This window comes from Dendrobium catenatum, unplaced genomic scaffold, assembly GCF_001605985.2.
Source record: "Dendrobium catenatum unplaced genomic scaffold, ASM160598v2 original_scaffold_144855, whole genome shotgun sequence".
Taxonomy (NCBI): Eukaryota; Viridiplantae; Streptophyta; class Magnoliopsida; order Asparagales; family Orchidaceae; genus Dendrobium; species Dendrobium catenatum.
In genome coordinates, this window is record NW_021463285.1 from 887298 (window position 1) to 904174 (window position 16877).

The 16877-nt window shown below is 32.2% G+C and overlaps 2 protein-coding genes across 2 annotated transcripts; both read right to left on the minus strand.

Moving 5' to 3' along the window:
* Positions 1 to 7762: 7762 nt before the first annotated feature.
* Positions 7763 to 11441, minus strand: LOC110113225 (GTP-binding protein SAR1A-like). Its single transcript, XM_020845695.2, has 3 exons — positions 11041 to 11441; positions 10775 to 10906; positions 7763 to 8400 (listed from the first exon to the last, which is right to left on the minus strand). Exons 1-3 carry the CDS (start codon positions 11167 to 11169, stop codon positions 8080 to 8082), a joined length of 582 nt encoding a protein of 193 aa, XP_020701354.1. The 5' UTR covers positions 11170 to 11441; the 3' UTR covers positions 7763 to 8079.
* A 2807-nt stretch (positions 11442 to 14248) lies between these two features.
* LOC110113231 (universal stress protein PHOS32) lies at positions 14249 to 15628 on the minus strand. The gene is made up of 4 exons (XM_020845707.2): positions 15250 to 15628; positions 15056 to 15162; positions 14582 to 14700; positions 14249 to 14467 (listed from the first exon to the last, which is right to left on the minus strand). The coding sequence occupies exons 1-4, from the start codon at positions 15449 to 15451 to the stop codon at positions 14386 to 14388; spliced, it is 510 nt and encodes a 169-aa protein (XP_020701366.1). The 5' UTR covers positions 15452 to 15628; the 3' UTR covers positions 14249 to 14385.
* Positions 15629 to 16877: the final 1249 nt, after the last annotated feature.

The following is a 16877-nucleotide window of genomic DNA, read 5'->3' on the forward strand; positions in this document are numbered from 1 at the left end:
CGCAGCCACCAACCGCACTCCGCCACAACCACTACTCACTGCTCATTGCTCGCCACCACCAACCCCGCTCATCTTTGACCATTTAGTATATGCTAATATAATTGAGTAATATTATATGTATTATGTTTATAATTAGTTAATTTTATTGCTACATAACCTTCATTTTTGTGTTATCATTACTTAACTTTATACATTACAAAGACAATATTGTGTTTGTGTTTCGAATTGGAAGAATTTCAAAAGGGCTTCTCATCATCAAATCCATCCCTCTCTTGACGTGTCTATACTCCACACAATAATTGATATATGCATCATTCATTTCAATTCATATTATTTCATAGTCATATGAATATTATTAGCTTGTTCGATACTTGTCATTATTGCCTACTGGATGCATGTCAATTGGATCATTAACCATCACATTTCATATCATATGCCAATAGATTGGTTCATTATCAATCATGTTATGCATTTCACTAACTTTCGTATGCATAATTCATTTCACTATACACAGAGTTTTCTCCAATCATTAAGGCGAACTCATCAACTTGTCCTCACAAGGATGAAAATTGATAAGGGATTTAGCCTTCACCTCTTATTCTTTCCTCTTACCCTAGTAGTAATCTCACTTTCTCCCCACTTAAAATACTATAAAAATGGATAATTATTGCTCAAAAGGAGTTCAATATAAATTTGTCTCAAAGTGCAACCTCTATAAACTTCTAGAAAAAGCAATTAAGTTTGGCACTAGTTTATGTCCATGCAAATATAATATTGATAAAATTATGAAAAAAAATGTTTAATATTCTGCATTAAGTTTACTTCAATATGTTATAGATGGAAAATAAAAATAGGCATCAAGTGATTTCATCAAAGCTAATCATATAAATAAACCTCTATTATATCATATAGTTGTTATTAAATTTTATAAAAAAATATTATTAGAGATCGTATAGAGTATTATTTTAAAACTTTAATTGTACTATAATCTTATTTTTCAAAATTTGGATTATTTTATTCAATAAAAACTACATATTTCAAAACCTTAGGTGTAGAAAATATTCAAATATTTATAATCTCACTCTCTATAACATCTAAAAAAGTTAGGGAATGAAAGTTTACTAGTGCAAAGTTATTCTCATTTTTCGATATAAATTTAATAACAAATTAATATATTAAAATTTGAGATGGGCATAGTATGACATACCTTGATCTAAATAACTTTCAGAATTAGGTTGACGACTAAAAATGGCCTGAAGACGCCTCAATCCCTTTTCCTCTCTCCAGAATCCTTCTCCCTCACTGTCTTCTTTGGTTGCCAAAATGAGCAAGTGGAATTGAATAATGGGATTTAATATATTTAAGTGCAGAAAATGGACTAGCGCCTAGCTAGGCGCCACTATTTGAGCATTGCGATGCTAGTTCTAATTCTAAAAATCAAAGAAATTTTAAATTTCACTAATATGCATTCAAGCCCCTAGAACCCATTCTAGAACATATGCAGAACTTTTTCATACACATAAAAAGAGTTCAAAATAAATTGATTCAAGTAATTTCTCTTTCAAATTGAATCAAAATAAGTTGAACTGAATGCTGAATCTAGAGGTGTCACAGATAATTAGCATAACAACTCAAACTCTTAACTATCAAAATATTATCCACTTTAGCTTAAGAGCCTCATGATTTTATCTTTTTGGTGTAACTTCCCAGAAGGTCACCTATCACAGGATTTCTCCAGGATGAGCATGCCTAGCTGCAAAGTTTCTTAATATATAAAATCTGGCTATTACACGAAAAGGCGTCTCAATCTTTAAGAATTTAGCTTCTTCTACTTACGGAGTTTTATAATTTCCTTCACTTAAGTAACGGATGTCCTCATAAGTATTATTATCTTATAATCACCCACCAGACAAATAGGATTTTAAAGATGGCCACTATAAGTTTAAATTGTGACTCCCACCACGTAGCACTTTGTCTCATACATAGTTCAAAAGGTTGCTCCTATGACGTAACACTTTATCTTGTATAGCACCTAGTTCCCATCTTCATGTATGTTGGTGTATTACTCTAATACCATTTGTAACAGCCCAAACTTTTAAATATTGAGATACTGTCTATTTTGTCCTAAGGGTCTCACGATTTTATCATTTTGGTGTAACTTTCAAAGAGGTCATCCATCTTAGGATTTCTCTAGGATGAGCATGCTTAACTGCAAAGTTTATTAATAAAATTTTGACCATTATACCAAAAGTCACCTCAATGTTTAAGAGTTTAGCTTCTTTTACTTAAGTGATTTCACAGTTTGTGTCAGGATTTGTTGATATACTGATAGATAAATTAAAGATGAATATAAAATAAAAGTATGGGTAAATAGATAACTGAATAAATTTCTCCAATGTTTAGGCCACCAAGCTGCCCAAAATTTGTAATCAACAAAAAATAATAATAAAATTCATTTTAATTTTAAAAGAGAGATTGGATATATTTTATAAAAGAAAAAGGACAACAAAATATATAGAATAATGTATGAGAGGGGTAACCATGCCAATTATGGAAAGGAATTGTTTTTTTTTTTTGGACATTTAGGCCAATTAAGGCAAACTCACACACACAACGCATACACATAGACTCGAACCTTAGACCTCTTAGTTGGAAGCCTAAGCTCTCAACCAATAGGCCAAGGAGAGTTGTGTGAAAGGAATTGTTTTCATATGCATGCAATATTTTACTTCTTACTTTATATAATTTACTGGATATGAAATTTTTTAGGGAAAATCAACTAACTTTTGTGATCTCATGTTGCTCGAAAAAATAAAATAAAATAAAATAAAATGTTGCTTGCAAAAATAAATCAGGGGGCTAATTATGGCTATCATAAAATAGAGAGTGTTCTTAAGATTAATCACAATATGATTCCAATGATAAATGGGCCAAATAAGCTTGAACCAAATATCTTTTCCTTAAATTTTATAATTTAATGATAACGTTTTAGTTGATTTAGTGCCCTAATTTGTGATATTGTATTTATATTGGCGCCACAGCAATTTAGTTATGCCATAAATAATTTTTTTATGTAGATCTATGGCTAATGTTGTTACGACCCAAAATCTAATTTAGAATAATTATTTCTTTTATTTTTTATTAGACAACAACAAGAGCTATATGAGTTCATTTATCAGTAATAAAATCATATAATAGTGGAAGTAAATTCTATTGATCAAAACATCTATACATATTTATATTCATTGACAAAAAAATTATATACAATACTCAGGAATTATATAATCACAACAAATTCTTTCATTCCTGAGTAGAAACAAAATAACTAAAATAAAAAGGAGTTGAAAGTGAGGAATCCTTTTTTGTTAGTTAAAACGCACCCATGGGCCTAAGTGTTAATATTCAATTAAAAAAAAGGTAGAAGGTCTTTAAAGAGACCTCCAATCCTCTACTGCTCAAAAGAGCTACAAAAAAAGTTCAAAAAAATCTTATGAGCTGGTGGTCCCTACTAAGAAAAATTACAATAAAAAAAATAAAAACTAGACTTGCGCAGCCAGCATCCTGCACCCAAAAAATGAGATGCTCTGAATAAACATTTAGCTCAAAATTGTCGTCCGAAGGGAGAATCAGAATCCCATATAAGTTGAGCAAACATTTGCATAAAAGAGCTATGTTAGAAAACGACAGAGCGACCATCAACAGGACATGTAGAAAAACCATTCAGAATACTAAACACAACGGATTGACAACTTAAATTAGTGGTCTGAAAATAGAATAAATGCAAGGGATAAAAACCGAGATGCATACCATACAGCATAAGCATCATAACAGAGTCGTAAGTATAGAAATTATAGGATAAACTACATAAATGATACCATAATAATGAGCTAAACAACTTCATACTCCTAAATCTCTTCCCTACTTGAAATCATTTAAACTACATATAATGAGACAACAAGCCAGCAAGTCACTAAAATTCTATAGGTGAATTCAAAGCATGATAAAAATACAGTATGCATATCATCAACCAATTCATAATAATAATAGTCATATGATCGGGAAATCAGTACAACAATAAGTTTGTAAAGAAATTAAACATTACAATACAATAAGCAATAAAGTAAATAGTAATCCTGTAATCCATTATAGACATCAATTTAATGAAATAGTGATCAATCATATCATAACAATACTATTCAATCACTAAAGAAATAATATTGAAATGTAGAACCACGTTCTTGATAAAACTATCATAATAACATAAAATGCAATAAAATCATATGCTAGAGTATATACCATATCTAGCCATTCTATATCAATATCAATTCAGTATTTTAGGATATGAACAAAATAATGAATTTTAAAATATATAAAAACACCCACAATGGCCTAGCACTATGGCGCTAGTTCAAATTCCTAAAAATATGAGACTGTAACACTTAAATATCACTACTTGGAGTCTATTACTATAGCTGCGCTGCAACACTCAAACACTTTCTAACATTGTGGCGCTCAAATAGTAATATTTTTTAAACTTTGCTAAAATTTACTCAAGTCCCTTGAGCTCATTCTATAACACATGTAACATTTTTCTAGCATTAAAACACTTCCAAACACATATAAATAGGTTCAAAATAAAAAATTTCAAATCTTTACTCTTTTAAAATTTTATATTTTTTTCTTTTTACATTTTCGAGTTTTTACAAATGTAGTCATCCATAAGATTATGTGTACGATTCTCCATATTTATCTTAGTAATATATAAACTCTTTAGAAAAAAAAGGTGGAGTGTTTGTAGTCATGGGAACTTCATCTTTATTAATGTCTTCAATTGTTGGAAAATTTGGGTGGAGATGAACATCTAATTCTTTGTTTAACTAAGTATGCTATTGGGGTTGATTATATAATTAGGTAAATTTAATAATGGTGATACAATGATGATAGTTGCGACATGTTTGATGTCTTTCATGGTGGATAACTCATCATGCTGCTCATTAGAGGAACTACCAATCAACTCCATTTAAATATTTGAGATCTTATAACATACCATTATCATATTAAAATATGTAGAATGCTATGCATGACATTAAAATATGGTAGTTTCATAGACATCATATTTGTTGATAAATGAATAATTTACATAGCAAAGATATTTAAGTTTTGTTTGGAATGATTTTTTTATTATTTTTTAAAGATGTCATCAAGCATAAAATTAAAATTTTTATACTAAAAAACTGCTTTAAAAAGCAGTAAGAAAGTCGTCTTAAACGAAACCTTAATATCACAATCCATGTTACGATAATATTAAAAAAATCATATATTTATGAAGTGTGTATCTTCTCATATGTCGTATGGTGTTCATCTCAAGCATGATTGATATCTTTTTTGCTCTTTCATGTTAAAGGATTACCCTCTTCTTCTAATCCTTCATGTGCCATCCCTTTCTCGCAGGCCATGCATGCGTGAAACCTCCCTAATGATCACCAGTTTCTACTGGTCATAGCATTTTTAAATCTTGTTTTTTTTTTTATTAAGTATTTGAAATAATTCTTCTAGTTATATTTTATTCAAGCTTACTTAGAGCTTATTTCATTATCTTCATGGTTAGTGATAGAGCTTTTTTTTTTTTTTTGATAAAACTCACATATGGGCCTATGCATTAATTTAAAAAGAAGGTCAAAAGCCTTTAATGGATCAAAAGCTCTATAAAAATACAACATTTAAAGTAAAATATATGAGCGAATGATTCAATCCAATACAAGAAACAAACAAAAAGAAAGAGAGGCAAGCTAAACCAACGAGAGTGCTACCCAAAAAAGACACTTCCGAAAGAGCTAGAAGAACTATCGCAAATAGCCATCCAAAATGCCTCAACCCGACTAGAAGCAACCAAAAAGCCACCAAGCATAAAAAACCTACAAAAAATCTTGAGAAAGAATGAGAAAACAAAACAGGAAAAAACTTGGACAAGGGAAGAAGAGCCAGCAAAACACATCAACAACCAAACCAACCAAAAACAACCAAAGCAGGAATGTACAAGAACACAATCACAACCCACAAAACCGCCAGCCAACTAAGACAAAACATCAAAAGAAAAGCCACTGGCCTAGGAGGCTAGGACAACCAAGGTACCCAATAGCTACAAGAGAAAAACAACAGCCATAGCCAAAACCCAACAAAACAACAAACAATAACAGAAGAACAACTAGCGGCAACCAAACCAAAAAGTTTCCAACTTGATTTTACCTTGAGATTTGTGCCCAACCATGATTAATTTTTGAGGATATATCAGCCATCTTGAAATAAAGATATTTATATAGAGAGATAAGACCAATATTACTAAATTGCATAAAAGTTTTGTAAAATATTTTTTAACTTATAAAAAAAAAATTATAAATCATATAGATTATAATTGAATGCTATTAGATACTTTAATAAATTATTGGTACATCAAATGAATATAAACATCATAAAAGAAAGTATAAAATAACCAAAACAAATTATGCCATGAATTATTTTATCATAGAAAATTATATTAAAAAAGCATTAAATACTTGGTTGAATATTTAACCTTAAAGAGCTAAAGAAAAAGAAGAAATTTCAGTTCATTACAGAACATTTGATATGAAGGCCATAAAGAAACATTTGCATTGAAAAGTTAAACTTACATAATTTAGGAATATTAGTTAAATTTTATTTTAAAAGATTAATAAATTAAGAAAATATAAAATATCTCTATTCACAAAATAGAAGAAATTTATGAATATTAAATTTATTGGATTTAATTCTATTAAATGTGCTTTTATCTACATTTCATGAATCAAATTAAATTTCATCATATGGAAATTGATTGTAAGGAAAAAAAATATGGCTTTTTTCAATTTACTTGAATTGATCACAAATTATTTTTTACTTTCGTAATTAAAGTTATAAAAAAATATGAAAAAGTATTCTTATTTTGAAAAAATATAGTTCAATTTATACAAATAATAATAACACGAATGCACGTAATTTTATATATATGTAGAAAAAATAATGTTAAAAATTGAATTAAATATAATTTTATAGAATTTCATTTCATTTTATTTTCTTATTTATTGAATAATGGTCGTGCGATGTATGTGCTCCAAGTCGTGCTTGAGAGGGCTTAGGGTCTTGACTCTTGAGTGTTCACCTCTATCAAGGTGGTGATTAGTTGACTAAGCAGGGTTAGAAAGCTTCATTAGAGCCTAATAAAGACCATTGCTCAGATTTCTTGGCTTGTTGTCGGCCACCCAAACACCACACTCTTCCTACTTGAATAGGCCTTTATCAGGATTCAGGAGACCATGTAGGAGCTTAAGAAGGCTTAGGATTGAATGGATGAAGTTTATATATAAGGCAATTCAAAGGATTGGCACCAATTACATTTTGGTATGAGGAGGTCTCACATACATGAAGTAATTTTAAGCTTCGTTTAGGGAAGACTTTCTTACTGCTTCCTAAAACAGAAAGCCGCTTTAACAAGCAATGAAAAAGTCATCCCAAACGAAACCTTTAACTATTCATCATTTGAGACGGTTTTCTTGTTGCTTCTTAAAACAGTTTTTTAGTACAAAAATTAATTTTTTGCATTAGAAACCTGCTTTAAGAAGCAGTAAGAAAGCCATCCCAAACGAAACCTCAAACTTATGCTTTGTCAAACAATTTTTTTATTGCTTTATGATGCAACTTTTTAATACAAGATAACTTCCACAACTTCAAGCATTTGTAAAGACAGCCATTGAACAGTGATAGTGCAGCAAATACTGATATAACATTACAATACTATAAACATATAAATACAAACATATCGCTATAACATTCCAAACGAACACTACTTTACAAAGCTTCCTCCTGAGCCAAGCAAGGGCTGCTAAACCAAATATTTAACCATGTCTTTATTTTCAAGACCAGATGACAAAAGGGTATGGAACAAATGAGCTAATAGAAGAGTAGGTAAGAATGCAAATAAAAATACCTGGCTTAACAATCGACTTAGGAGCAGGAGAATCATCACAAGCAAAAGTGATTTCAGAGCAGAAGCAGCATCAGCCACTTCTACTTGATGTACTGTGATATCCACTTGAAGCCATCACCATAACCCATCTTGCGTACAATGCTGCACATGAACACCTCTAGTGGTCGGACATTGGTGTCCACGAGGTTGACCTTGCCTTTGCCTGTAGTGAAGTTGCTGAGACCGAGGTGGAAGCGGAGCTCCTCCTCTGATGCTGCATATACAAGGTCAATCTTGTTCCCCAGGATCAGGAATGGTACATTTGCTAGCAAATCATCTGAGAGCAGCGCGTCCAGCTCCTTCTTCGATTCTGCAAATCTCTCTTTGTCTGCAGCATCTACCAGGAAAACGACAGCGTCCACCTGCAAACAAGATGAAGAAAAGTAGCAAAAAGTTCTCATTCTAATTTTTGGTTTTCAGCTTTGTTTATTGGTGAAAATAATGGTTTCTTTATATCTATAAAAGACTTTGCTTTTAACACTTCCATTGCCAGGTCCCAAGTTATGGATGAGAAAAGTTGAGGATTGTGTTAGGTAGTCGACAGTCAGCGTAAAACTTGTCGAATAATCATGGCATGAATCCTTTAAAAAATTGTGTGGCAAAAAAGGATTTATGTAGCCGACCCCACATAGTGGGACAACGGCTTGATGTTATTGTTGTTGTATAAAAGACTTGGCTTTTGCTGATGAAGTTATTATTTTTTTTAAAATGGTGGAGAAAGCTACTTCAAAGAAAATTTAGGAATTCTTGCAGTCTTATGAATGTTTCTCGCAAGCTTATCAACATGGATAAAGTGGATTGCTATCCTCCAATGCCCTCCCACTGTTAGAAGGAGAAATATTGAACAAGCTATTGGCTTCTCTAATAATAAGTTGCCTTTTTTTCTATCATGGCATACCTTCGTTTGTGGGTTCAATAAGGGATCTTTCAATGATGATCTTATTAGTGAACTTCAAATGAAGCTTATTGTATTTGAAATCATCCCCTTGTCTTCTCTTATACTGGTCAGCCTTTGCTTTGTGGACATGAATATAGCTCCTCTTGAATTCAATGTAGCTCAATCATGAAAAGCCTTCTACACATATGCACCCATTTAGACTTTGAGCTTTATCTAGAGTCTGACTTTGGGTCTAATTTTGAACTTGACTTTGGACCTAACTTTTGGCTTGACCTATTGATGTTGGATCCTACCAGACCATAAAGATTGAAGTTTGACTCCTAATTTCGGAGATAACAAACACTTCTTGATGTTGTGTTAATCCATATTTTGCTCAAATCTTATATGTGACCACAATTTTGATATAATATCATCTATGGATATCCATTACGCTCAAATCTTACATGTGGTCGCAAATCTGGTCTAATATCAACCATGGAACATTGCCCGAATTCTAATGGATAAATGAGTTTTCACAACAATGCTATAAAACCTCCATTGACAAGCTAGAACAAGTAAGAATAAATGTGTTTGGAAACCGTTATTACTTAAATCAATTGAACATTAATCAACTGCACTAGATTTGCACTATAAACCTTTAGCTTCTGCATATGGAGCGGCACATTTGTTTAGTAATTTAAAACAGCAAAAAGTTTGGTTTGGGACGGCTTTTTTATTGCTTCTTAAAGTAGCTTTTAAGCACAAAAATTAAAATTTTTATACTAGAAAACTGCTTTAAGAAACAGTAAAAAAGCCATCCCAAATGAAGTCAGAATCTCAAAAACTTACATCATTTACAACTCCCAACAGATTCCAGTAATTTGAAGATTGAATTTCATTTTCAAAGGATCCACATCCTAGTCTAATGTGTAGGAATACAAAAAAAAACGATAATTTAATCCATAAAGTAAATAAATTAAAGAAGGAAAACCCAAAACTAAAGCAAATCCAAGCATATCATCTTTAGGTAATCCCTCAAGACTGGGTCACCACTCACATGAAGAAAGTAGTAAGTTAAGAAGATAAATGCAATAAAAAGCTAAGAAATTGCACTAATTTCCATTTGACTCATGCTTCTTTTCTTTTGTTTCACCTTCTTAATGGGGGGAAGGAGGTTATACAATAGATACTTACTAAATATCTAATCAATTTAACTTTCATGGCTCGCTTACAACGAAATACTCGACGAGCGATACTTTCACTTGAACACATGTATTGGAGATGTAAAGAGAATCTCTTTAAGCATTTCTGAGAATAAAAACATGAGGGATTAGGTGCAACTCCTTGAAATGACAGTCCCTTCTTTCTATATGTGTAAATAAGCCACTATTTATCAAATGAGTTTTGTTTCATAATGATGTGTTGTGTTGTCCTATTTGAAGTAGTCATTCCCATTCTCATGGCTTCATTGGGTGAAAGAATTACAAGACTAAAAATGAAAATAAACTGCTAATGAGAATGATAAAGGAATTGAATTGAATTTTTTTTTTTTTTTTGACTCATTTGTTTGGTTTGGGAGAATATCACTGGAAAAAAAAAAATTCTACTTTTTTCTTGTTTGATTGATGAGAAATTGAGATTTTTTTCTTGTAAGTAGAGGGAATTCGAATCTAGTGATAATCCGAAAATTTTTTCTTCATAAATAACCAAAGCACAATCCAGTTGCTCTTAACAAATTAAATAACTCGAGTACAGAACTTACAAGATCCAAATGAAAGATTTCGATTGATTTCCCTGTTTCCTTTAACGTAAAAGAAATAATAAATCAAATACCAGACCAAAGGAAAGAAAAGCCAAACCTTGGCGTAATAATCCTTCCAGACTCGGCGAGCGATCAAGTGCCCGCCCAGATCAAACGCCTTAAACTTAATCTTCCCAATGCTAAGCTCCTCCGATGTTGGATGCTGCGTTGGTTGATGCTGAACCAATCTCTGCGCGCAAATCAAAAGTACAACAAACTTCAGGAAATTGATAAAACCATACAGAAATCATTTGATTCCCTAACAAAACGCAAAGAAACCGATGTCCAGATGAAAATTGAAGCAAGATAAAGAAGAAAGGGTACCTCATCCTTTAGCATTTGCAGAAGCGTCGTCTTTCCAGCGTTGTCGAGCCCTAAAAACAAGATTTTGGCCTCCTTCTGCCACAAGCCCAGGGACGCGAGCACTCCATAAAACCAGTCTATAAGAAACATCTTCCCAGACTTTCACAATAGAGCCCGGCTCCGATCCACAGTCAGTCCCTCGAGTAGCCGCGAAAACCTCCCGCAACCACGCCGGAATTTCTCGGATCTGGTCTTTGGCACCCGCCCAGTCGCGCAGGATAGAGGTTGGGAAAAAGATGGCGAGAGGTTCGATCGCACTTGGATTCTGCTGAATTTCCGCGTTTGCCACCGCCTTAGGCCCCACGGCCAAATGCACGGATTGCGAGTGGCGGCCAATCCAGGGAAGAACCGTGTTGTAAGAAATAGACTGTGTGCTCGAAGCGGCCATTGCCTCCTGGTTACAACAGTCAATTCCGCAGCTTTGTTCAACATAAAAATAAGATTTTTGTTCTCCCAAAAAAAAAATTATAATATCCGTTGAATTCAAATTTATGATATTCCAAGCAGGCGAATAGTAATCTGGATGAGAATGAAGAATAAATAATAGAATTGAGGAGTGAAAGAAAATCTAGAATGTGATCCAAAGATTAGAGCTTCTGGATTTACAGAATTTTCACTATCAATATTCAATATAATATTCAATATATATAATATTTGTATTTATCAACTTATCATTTTAATTTTTAAATAATAATATAAATATCACCTATTGTTAATGGACAAACTTATGTGTTGCCCTTCAAATAGATGAAGGTAGAGGTGTAAATTAGTTGAGTTAAGTCGAGTATTTGACTAATCAAGTTAAGTTAGTTTAATTTTTATTAAACTCGAGTCAGAGCTCAACTCGTTAAAAAATGTATAGGCTCAAGCTCGGCTCGATTGCTTCTGACTCGATTGTTAAGTTTGATTGCTTAGTTTTGAATTATTATTTTTTTATTTTTTAATATAGAAATAATTTAAAATTATTAAAATATATTATATAAAGCTAATTTAAATTAATTTTTAAATATACTTTAAGTTTATCGAGCAGCTCAACAAGCCTTCAAGCCGAATCAGGCTGAGCTTGAGCTCATTTGATATACTAGTTCGAATCGGTAGCGCGATAAGTTCGACTCATGAACTCGTTAACAAGTGAGGCTCCAGCCAGATCGGCTCTTACGCGGTTACGCCTCTGGATGAAAGAGAGTTTGATATCATTGGAGTAGCTTCAGACAATTAATTTGAAAGAGGAAGAGTTGTTGCATGTGACAAGAAAGTTGTAATTGAATTTTGTGCAAAAGGCAAGGGAGATGCTTATGTAGCCTTAGCATTAAGGAAGCTAAAGAAGTTGATGATGCAAAGAAAAATATGATAGGATTTGAAGAGAGAGAGAGATTAGAAGGAGTTAGTATTATTATTATAATTATTTATAGATTAGGATGATATAAGAATAAATAGGAGTTAGGTGTTAGATATGTGAATAAGTGAGTTTTTAGTGCTATGTATGTAAAAATCTCATTTTATAATTATATTGTGGTCTATTCTAAGGTAAAGTAGATAATTGCCTATTAAAATAAGTATTTAAAATATTACAAGAATTTTAATCATTTAGTAAAAATTGCTATGGCACCAAAATGAGTAATTAAATTATTGAAATAAATATTAGGATCATTGAAAACTTCTCATAAGTTTCTAAAGAGCTTGCATGATGGAATGAACATATAGTAAAATGAATTAAGTAAGATTTAGGCTTTGTTTATGACAACATTTTTATAGTTTTCTAAAGCAAATTTTTAGTAAAAAAATTATTGTTTAAAAATTTTTTTGTACTGAAAAATAACTTTTGAAAACATTACCAAAATTTTCTCAAACGGAACCTTATTTGATTTTGTATGTTTTATATCTTTTTATTTTTGATGTAATGAATGTTGAGTCAATTAAATAGGTTTTTAAAGCTGCATTGGACCGGCCGGTTCGACCGGTGGCCCGGTTAGATGGAATAACCGGCTGGATTAAGAACCGGTCAAGAATTCGGTTGAACCGGGAAACTGCCGAACCATGTAGTTTTTGAAGAATCGGGCGGTTCTTAAAAACTCAAATTAATCCTTTAAGTCTTGATCGAACGGTCCTAGATATGCATTGTTCGGTATAACCTTGCTATTATTCGTTGTTCTGCCCTAAAATACGTCATACACGACTCTTGACACTCCTCCATCGGTTTTGATGTAATGAATGTTGAGTCCATGAAATAATAATATTGATAACAATAGTAAGGAAATTTTAATATGAGTTATTATGATAATCATTTCTAAATATTAGAAGTTCCACCTATCTCATTTCATTTTTATGAAGTGCTCTATAGGAGCGAGATGTGATAATATGCAACATTAAATACTTGAAAATTAAATAATCATTTGTAATATCATCCACATTAGCCTATTTTTTCTTCCAACTTTGATTTTTATCAGCTCAATATGATTGTCTTAGAAGTGAATTGAGCTGCAATCGAGCTAAAACTTATATGTTTACAAAATTAATTTGATTATGTTTTTAAAGAGGAGCTAAAATAGTCCCGTAATGGTACTATTTTGATTCCTCTTTAACGAGTTTAGGGATCAAAATATTCATTTAATATAGTTGAGAACTATTTTAATTTTTTATAAAGAATCAATTGATCATTATGATCTTTTTTTTTTCTATGATAACCTTAAGCAAGGGAAAAACATGCTTAGCCCAAGGGAAAATAAGATTGAACTTAGTTGACCTTGCCCAATTTGATTTAGTGAAGGAAGTCCAATTGACTTATGAATCCAAATGCCCTTAATCAAAGAAGCATTTTAGACCAATATGAATCAGAAATGATCTGGTTCATTTAGCACATGATACCTCAAAAGAACCATTTGTAGTGGTGCCACTGTGCCATCAATAAGCTTAGGCTTCGTTTGAGGCTGCTTTCTTACTACTTCTTAAAGCTGCTTTCTAATAAAAATATTTCAATTTTTTACTAGAAAGTATTAGGCTTCATTTGGAACGGCTTTTTTACTACTTCTTGAAGCAGCTTTCTAGTTTAAAAAAATTTAATTTTCATACTTAAAAGCTGCTTTAAGAAGCAATTTAAAAGTCGTCCCAAATGCAGTCTTATTAATCTATCACTGGAAGAAAGTAAACCTAAAATCAATAACAATAAACATGATGACTGAAGACACCACAGATATTATTTATATTGCCAAACGCCAAGAAATTGTATCTCCAAACTTGGAACTTACACTCAACTGATACTCAGATATCTACAACACATCATTCTCATTACCATATCCAGTACAATCCCTAGTTCTTGGGCTTCTTGACAATCAGGACAGGACACTTCACATTCTGTGCACAGTAGGAGCTCACACTCCCAATGAAAGCCCTGCGAAATTCACAATTTAAATGACAATGAACACAATTTTTTAAACAAATTTGAATTGAATAAATCATTACAAGTTTGTAACAGATCAAAGATTTAGATTTTCTGCCATAGAACCTTTTCAGAGGGCCATAGCCATGACTTCCCATAACCAACATATCAGCTCCAAGTTTCTCCACCATCTCACAGATAACATCCCTTGGATCACCATTCTGCACCTTGATCTCCACCTTCAGCTATTAAAAACCAAAAATGGCTTATTATTATCGACATAAGCGTATAATGAGAGATCATTCTGTGCGGACACCGAACGGAGAGAACTGTTCGGATTTGTTTCGCTTTACAAAAGGACATTAAAAGGACAACAAATATTCAATTATTATGAATGTTTTTTTACTGCACCTTTACTGTCCTTTTGCAAAAGAGAATCAAAAGTGTAACAATTTGCAAAAGAGCAGCAAAAAGTTAGTTAAAACATAACAAATATGGATGGTTCTCTCTGCACAGAATAATTAGTCATAATACTTACAAGAAAATCAAAGAATATAATCAGATTGAAAGGTAACTAAAGAATGCAAGGAAAGAAGTTACATTCGGGTAACTGGAGCAAACCATCTTGGCCTTTTGGGTAACAGTATCGGCCAAATGCTTAGCATAATTATCCATACTTGCAATAATATCGGACGAAAACAAATACCCTGCAGCCCATCATTGAAGGAAACTATTATAAATGCCATTTCCTGAACCCTAATTTCAGAGTAATTGGATTGAGTGATTCTGCTCACCAGATCCGTCCATCGCCGGGTAGACAGAGGGCGACGGCCGAGCGTAGAGGAGCACAACAGTGTCGCCCGTTACACCTCCGCCGCTATCGGACGAGGCTTCGTCGGCCGTTGTTCCAACCACGACGATGTTCTGCAGGCACCAGGTGAGGGCGTGGATGCTCTCTTCCCCTCCGTCGACTGCAACCACGATGGAACGCCCCATTGATGCAAAGGAAAGTTGATGTTTTGGAACCGAGGGGGAGACGATGAGATCGTTGAGAGTTTATAGGTTGAAGAAAGGTGGGATTTTGTATTGCTGATTGGCCGCCGTGGGGAGAAGGAAGCGGTTTCTGTATCAGGGGGCTGGATTTTTTTAGTACTTTATTTCTTGGGTGGATAAGATCTTTATCGCAGAAGTAGCTTGTTTGGCATTTTATGCTGCGCTAAAATAAATTAACAAATAAATATAAGGTAGATTTAATAAATATTCAAAACTAAATAATATGTTTATTATTTTTTAAAGAATATATTTAAAATTTATTTTAGATGAAATTATATTTTTTTTGTTGAAATTTATTATCAATGAAATTGTCTCAAATTCAAATATTTATTTGAATCTGATTTGACCTGATGTTCAAATTAATCCAAATAACCTTAAAATTAGATTTCAATCTGGATCCAATGAATCGATATTAGATTTAGAAAAAATTAGCTAATCAATCATAGCCTACAGCATAGTTTGAACGTTTCTTCTCATTCAAAAAATGTGGATCTGCTCATGATTATAATGTAAAAAACCTAAAATATAGCGTACATCTCTTTTGGAGTTGGTGTTGAGAATCTTATATTGATCTTGATCCTTAACGTCTCCTATTCCTCCAATATTCCTAGCCTCTTTCTATAGGTTTTCTCTACCTTCTATAATACGAAAAAAAGTCCCAAGCCTCTTGCAGGTGGCCAGCAAAAACTAGGACAACATTAACCTAATTTGATTCTCCTCCATACACAAACTCCAAATCAGACCTCTCATCAAAACCTTTCAAGCCCTCAAAGAGACAAGCAGACCGATTCTCTAATTATACATTTCATGACTAGTCAAAACCAGTTAAAACTATGTACTTCGTCCTAATATTGGTGCAACCTCCATTAATTAACCCTAATTTTATTACATTCTATCCAAAATTTTAAGATCATATCCTCTAACCATCCCTTATAAATTTCAAGATGTTTTGTGCCCTAAATTCCCCCTCCATGTTACAACTATAAGCTAAAATCTCAATTTTATGAACCATTGTTCTATTACTAATGATAACATTTAAATTAAGGCTTTTAAAAGAGTTGCATTGAAGCAATACATAAGCCCATACAAGAGCCCCAAAAGTTTAGTTTTGGCAGATTTTTAATAACTCAAATCTTTATAAATGTAAAATATAATATTACTATATTAATATCTAATTATAGATTCATACTTATGAAAAGTCACTCTTAGATATAAACTCTAATTAACTTGATTGGATTTTTTTTATAATTAGAGTAAAAAAAAATCTAATTTTTTTTTATTGATTTTATCATATGGTGTTGCTCAATTAACTTTAAAATTAAATAAAATATAAATAATTATGAAGTCAAATATAAATATTCAAGAACAC

Excerpts from the sequence above, each read along its gene's own strand:
- LOC110113231 (XM_020845707.2), bottom strand. The coding sequence starts at position 15,451 with ATGGGGCGTTCCATCGTGGTTGCAGTCGACGGAGGGGAAGAGAGCATC. Across the intron at positions 15,163-15,249 it reads CCCGGCGATGGACGGATCTG|GGTATTTGTTTTCGTCCGAT; the intron begins GTGAGCAGAATC and ends GATGGGCTGCAG. Across the intron at positions 14,701-15,055 it reads TTTGCTCCAGTTACCCGAAT|CTGAAGGTGGAGATCAAGGT; the intron begins GTAACTTCTTTC and ends GGTTTTTAATAG.
- LOC110113225 (XM_020845695.2), bottom strand. The coding sequence starts at position 11,169 with ATGTTTCTTATAGACTGGTTTTATGGAGTGCTCGCGTCCCTGGGCTTG. Across the intron at positions 10,907-11,040 it reads TGCAAATGCTAAAGGATGAG|AGATTGGTTCAGCATCAACC; the intron begins GTACCCTTTCTT and ends ATTTGCGCGCAG. Across the intron at positions 8,401-10,774 it reads GGAAGGATTATTACGCCAAG|GTGGACGCTGTCGTTTTCCT; the intron begins GTTTGGCTTTTC and ends TCTTGTTTGCAG.